The sequence below is a fragment of the Fusarium proliferatum genome (genome assembly GCF_900067095.1).
Source record: "Fusarium proliferatum ET1 genome assembly, contig: FPRO_scaffold016, whole genome shotgun sequence".
NCBI lineage: Eukaryota > Fungi > Ascomycota > Sordariomycetes > Hypocreales > Nectriaceae > Fusarium > Fusarium proliferatum.
This window is the reverse complement of record NW_022194805.1, coordinates 121325-127790: the sequence shown is the minus strand read 5'-3', so window position 1 is coordinate 127790 and position 6466 is coordinate 121325. Positions and strand designations below refer to the sequence as shown.

Sequence of the window (6466 nt, the reverse complement as noted above, 5' to 3'; positions counted from 1 at the left end):
CGTGGGTAATGGTTGGATATTAAATCTGGATCCAGGCGGAGGAGCAGGCAGGTTCAAGCAGTGTGACACTGCTAAAGATAGCGATAAGGTAGGTGACTGCAACAACTCGAGAGCAGGCAGTGCCAAGAGGATCGATGATGCCAGCAGCGGGCGCGCCGCCTCAAGGGGATCACCTTGGAAGAAGGTGGATCAATCGGCGAGATATAATTTGCAGTTAAAACGAGAGAGTTGGAGAAGCGCAAGGAACAGGAACAAACAAGCTGAGCGAGTGGAATAAAGAGACCGACCGACCCGAGCGAGTCTTTCTTTCTGCCTTGTTATTGCGAGAGATGGAGACGGAGCTGAAGAGAGGGAAAAAAGATGGAGTGACGAGGACCAGAGTAGAAAGAGCTCAGCCAAGAGTCAAGGTCAAGTCAATGAATCGCTGTTACAACTGTAACGGCCCAGTTGGAAGGAGCGAATGGGGGGGCAGGTAGCCACACCGGATGCGGACCGATAACCTGGAATTTCCCATTTTAGCGGGTGTTCCGCCCTGGGACTCCCCGGCAACCGGCCCCTAGTATTCCGGCCAAGGCGGGACCGGTGACGCAGATGTTCTGGAACCAGGGCCAAGAGCATTTACCTCGTCGATAATACGAGAGATATTGTATTGCAAATTAACAAAAAAATGTCATTAATACTGTTCATTCAACTTGACACTCAATAGCAATTGCAAATACCCTTCAGAAACGGTTCATTGCACAGCCTCCTCCAAAACGGGTGCAACGGCAGACACGAGGTTGGAAAATCCTCTAGTGGTGTGTGAGATCATCAACACGGGGTTGAACTTGTCTTGACTTGGTCAAGCCAACTCCATCTTCCCATAATGGATGGATGCGTGCGTTGCGCGTCCTCAGAACCTTGATCTATATTCGGAAACTGTCTCAGTCCCGGGCGAACTTCTTTGTTCTAGTTTAATCGCCGTTTATTCCCAAACTCACTTACTTCGTATTATACAGGAATGACCACGTAAACCCCCAATCCATCAATCGATTCTTAATTTGCTAAACAATGGCCTCATCGTAAAACTCAAACAAGCGACGAGGATCTATCCTGTACGAACATGGCACAGTTGGGTCTCGATTATATCCCCCTGTAAAATACGACTTTAGCCTGTCGATTGACGATCAACATGGAACCTCGAGGGTTACAGAGAAGGGAGAGACGATGAGAATCACTGAGAATTCAGCTGTGGCTATCCAGTGATCAACCAAAACAAACAGAAACAGAAACAGAAATGTCTTGAAAGTCATGAGGCTGGAGATGAATGCTGCCAAGATAATAGCCGCAATTGATCGATGCAAGACGGGTCTCAGCATGTGGCGTCGCCATAATATTAATTTATCGCCCTCATAATCACCAGCGGCACAGCTACCACCAACAGGCCATCATATTAACCAGCTTCAAAGCGCTATTTCGCAAGACTAAACAGAGAGTAATGAAGAAAATTCTGGTCTTTTTGTTATCTTGTTTATGTACCACAATTCGCAGATTAAAGGATCCTCTGTGACCCGGTATTCTTCCCAGTTTTACTTGTCTCCCTGGTGCGACACTGTTTGTTTATCGGCGATCCTCTCGCCTGAAAGGCTTTTTATGCGACACCGTTGGTCGATCAAAAAGCTCTGTGCTTCAGAAGTTCAGCCGATAAGAATTCGCTAAATAACTACTCATCGGCGATTTATGACAAACCCACACAAGATTTGACCAAGAGCGACTGTGGCTCGCTGTCAGCAGAAAGACGCCTAACAATTAAATAGTCTCAGCGCCGGGCATGTCAGCAAATTGCAGCTGTCGGGTCTCTTTAAGGCTGAATTGGTGTGTATGCTCGTGACTCAAAATGGCCGCTGGTGGCTGAAAATGGAATTAGCCATGGACCCTTGAGGCTTAAAAAAAGAAATGACATTTGCGGAATGTTAACATCGAGACCCCTATTTCTGAGACCGAAGTTCACGAAAAAGCCATCTCCGGTTGGGGACGGAATCCCTTGCATTCGCATTTGCGTCTTGATCGCGGTTCAGCCGTACTGAGAGGTTGTCGTGGAACGTTACACGATCAATATGTACATCATCATTAAGTCGCAAGCCAGAGGTGCACAAAGTGCAAAAATGTCTTGCATTGACGTCAAAGTACTCAATATTGCATCCCTTGATAGCTGGGGGCATGAACTGGCGGCTGACTGGCTTTGCGAAGTAGGCATTTTGAGAGTTCTTGATGTAGCCGCTGCTGAGAGATGCAGGGTACGTGACTTCAATCAGAACAACATGAATATGATGTTCAGTGCAAGTGGGCGAACAACGCCAGGCTGGTAAGAAAATGTTTATTGCGCTGCTTAGTTGAGAAGTGTGGACTGGGTGCTTTGCGCAATATTATTTGTTGAATACATTCACGGCTTTCTTCATTGTCATGCTTGACCAGAGGCTGAGCTTTGGAGGCTGTGAAGCAGTTCCATCACTGTGAAATTTTCACAACCAAGAACCATTGCGCCGTCCATTGTCGGAGGTACTAGAAATTCTTCCCAAGCCATGTCGCAACCATATTTGGGTCTGTCGTATTGCTCTAGACATTGGCGAGGCTTCCATTTCGTATCAGATACTACCTGCAAGGGCGTTCCCAGTACACCATCTCTGTTCCTCAATGCTCGCATCACTCAATCGATGCTTGCCAGCCGCAATATGTACACTCAAGCCTAATACACGATGCGCACAATTGGTTTAGCTTGCATTCGGTAGAAATAGTCATTCTTTATATACATTGTACTCGTAGCCGCCCCATGACCATCCTCATCACCAAGATGCCGCCTCATGACAGCTTGTGGACTTTGTGCTCAGAGCGCACAAGACCTTTCAGCAGATGTCGCGAATTTCGATAGAAAGAAGAGGTTCGGTTGAAGCATGGTAGGACCTGGATGACTTGCAGCCTGACGAATTTCATCCTCTCAGCATATGTCCGAACCCGAGAGGCCAGAACATCCACAAGACTCTTGCAGCATACTTGAGAACATGGAGGGTATATGTGCGTCGTGATCTGATATCATGAGAAACACTTCAAACTTGTATCCAGTCATCAACACATATGTTCTACCTTCATGGTTGTCGTTACAATAAGCTAATGCTAATTGGCCAGCTGTCAACAACACCAATTTAAGCATCACCAACATACAAACCGCCAATCACAATGGCCTTTCCCGATCATCAATAAGATCTAGATCATGAACCGACCCAGGGAACAAGGAAACACAACACGCGACCTGGCTATGCCATCTGTTCGCCCAAGATCTTGGAGAAACACGCTCATGTGACCGGGTCTTCCATCAACACCAGCTAGCCTTCAAGCAAATCTTCCTATCTTCCTTTCTCAAAGCCGGTATCACACAGTAGAACAAATAAGCATACACGGAAAACTCGTCGGTTTCCCTACAAGCCAAGGACATATGACGTTGTATACAAGGGCCTTCCTCCACAACACCAACCAACGAGCTCTCAAGCGGAGCAAAACTCCGATGTCCGCTCCACATATCTCACCCACTGAATATCTTTATCGATCGATTTCGCCTTGAACAGAGGCGATATACAGTGATTTCTTCAACAGACACGATGTAGATTGTATTTACGATGTTTGGATCTCGTCCGGTGCGCATAGAGTGATGTCATGGCGACGATGAAGATGTTGACATCATACATGTGTAGATGTAGCATCACGATGCTTTATATGTAGCCCTACAGCGTGCAAGACATGACTTTTATCCTCTTCATTCTCATAATTCTTCTGTGATTACACACAAAGATCCAAAAAGCTCAATTGAACACTCATCTTCAAACACTCCACAAACAACACAATCATCATGTCTATGAACCCCGAGTCTGCTACTCCCCAACAGGGAGAGTTCCGAAGCAAGGTCGCTCCCGCTGAGCCCCTCACAACCAAGGGCGTAAGTCAATCGTCACAGAAGTACTCTTCACGATACATCATACTCACATCTACCAGCACAAGCCCGGAGTTCTCGTTGGCAACGACGCCCTCCCCGAGTTCCACGCCGAGCAACATCCCGCCGGCACAGCTCCCCCCGAGAACACTTTCCAGCCCAACCCCGAGACCGAAGTCCCCGCCCAAGCTCCCGGCGCCTCAGGTGGCGTGTCTGCCTCTGCAACTCTCGGAGGTGCTACATCTGCTGATGTGCACACCGGTCTAGGCAAGCCTGCCGCTGGGCAGACGAGCCAGGAGCTTCACGGTCGGGAGAAGAAGGATCGTTCTGGTCTTACTGGTGTTGGCGCGAACCCATCTGATCCTATTCATGATATGGGTGCGGACCGGGATCATCCTACGAACTATCGTGGAAAGGGTGGTGAGAATGCGGTGGATTATCCTGGTGCGGAGGATAGAGAGCCTGTTAAAGCTGAGCAGGTTGCCAGTGAGCGCGCTTAGATGTCTGCTGTGCGGACGACATGGAGCGATATGTATTCTTAGCCATGATGGCTTAATGAGTTAATGTCAATGATATGAACCAACGGATCGTGTCAATTGTTCCATGTGCAGTGAAATGTGAGGCTAATGGCCAGGGGAGTATAACATCAGTTGAGGTTCACTTTGCTCGACGCCCAGCAGCAATATGAGGTCTGGATGATTGGCAGAATGATAAATGCCCGGCGTTCGTATAGCTGCATTCATATGCCGGTAGATCCGCAGGACTTATTCATCTTTAGCTCCGGATGTAATCGGGCACGTCAGCAACACCGGTCCAACATCAGCAGCCGTCAATGAATCCTAGGCTGTAGTGTCGCACACGGTGAAAGGTGATACAAAAACGACCTGACCGAAGACTCGATGAGCAACCATCAAGGTAAAGCAGTGTACACTTGGGCATCAATGTGCGCCATTTGCTTCAAGATAGTGGCAATGGTTCACTGCAATGCAATGCAACCCATCGAGGCATAATCGTCCAGCCTTGACCCCCTCAGCCCTATGCAACACAACAGTCGCATCCTCAAGAATGCCTCGCGATGCGCCTTTTAATTGTAGGATCGAGCATTGAAACATGGATGTCACCATGATCGTCGCAATCCCTCGATTTGGGATGAACTCAATCCTCCTCCTGGTCTCGGCAGTGCGACTTTGAACTCTGGCATCCCTGCTGAAGCGCCTCCAACGGTCCCTGGATCTCCCCACTAGTGAGGGGAAGTTGGACAGGAGTCGATTGGTAGGGTTAGTCTTGGATTATGGATGATGAGACAAAATGCGGCCGCTGCGAAGTGTGATGGATGGATGGAAGTTGAGGGAAAAGTCAGTAAAAGGTCTCTCTCTAATGGCTGTTGCGTGTCTGACGATTGAGCGTGGGGGCTTCAAGTATATCTAAGCTTCATCTTGAGACACCTGAAAAGGCTCTCGCTATGCTAAATATGACAGTTTCAGTGCCCAATGCAGCAATCTCCGGCTCTCCCAACACTTGTTTGGGCATTATTTCTCCTCATTTGTCCTCGGAAGCAACGGCAGTTATTCTTCAAGTCTGGGCCGAGACCCGTTTCCATGCTCTAGCGGATCTCAGAGGTATCCACTACCACGCGCCATCTACTGCTAATAAATCTTGTTCTTGTTCTTGTTCTTAATTCATGACGCACTCGTTATTGGAAGGATTCATTTACTTAAAACATAAAGTATTATAGCAGGGCTGATTACTTTTCACATGTGCCGAATAACATGCCGTAATGTAATTTATAATAATCTCAAGTCAGCTTCTGGATGCCGAGAGATGAGATATCAACATCAGAATCCATATCATAAGTTTTTATCTTTAACCACAATAACCGCCGTATTCACACCAATCATCGCAGAATCATCCAATCAAGGAACTCTATCCCCGCTGTGATCAGACCCAGGCCCCCCTCCACAACCCGGCAGCTAAACCAAACACATCCTGATCCATACCGTCTCGCCTCGCCCGTCCAGCGATCAACGGAACCGCCGTTACATCTAATTGAGCTTCTAGATCCCGTTAGACACGTCAAAAGATTGCAAGTTTAGCTATCAGTCTTAAAAGACTCAGCTCAATTATCAAGATTATCTCCTCAAAAGTCAATTCAACGTCTAGTGGAGGTGACTAACAAAGATAAACCTTGCTTCATCTTGCTTGGCTCTCTCCACATTCGCCTTCTCCCTTTCCCCCCTGCTTCTTCTTTTAATTAATGAAACTCGTTGTTTCTTCACACGTGGAAATAATCTGTTTTCCCGGAGTCTGTCGTTGTTATCATCCCACTCAATTTCGGGGTCTCACCTCATGACAAACGCCGCTGACGTTGAAAGATTCCACCGATAGGTTCTGTACTTAGGTTTGGCTTAGCCAGGTACGGCACAGCACAGCAGAGTATTGGGTCGGTACATCAAGGCCCGTCCCCTGTAAGCTCCAAAACCGAGTACCGAGCTGGTCCCCCCCCCC

The 6466-nt window shown here is 47.9% G+C and overlaps 1 protein-coding gene across 1 annotated transcript; it reads left to right on the top strand.

The window, feature by feature from the left end:
* Positions 1-3880: 3880 nt before the first annotated feature.
* Positions 3881-4461, top strand: FPRO_09048 (uncharacterized protein; the record flags this gene model as incomplete). The annotated part of the gene is made up of 2 exons (XM_031224456.1): positions 3881-3967; positions 4024-4461. 2 exons carry the CDS (start codon positions 3881-3883, stop codon positions 4459-4461), a joined length of 525 nt encoding a protein of 174 aa, XP_031089714.1.
* Between the last annotated feature and the right edge of the window lie 2005 nt (positions 4462-6466).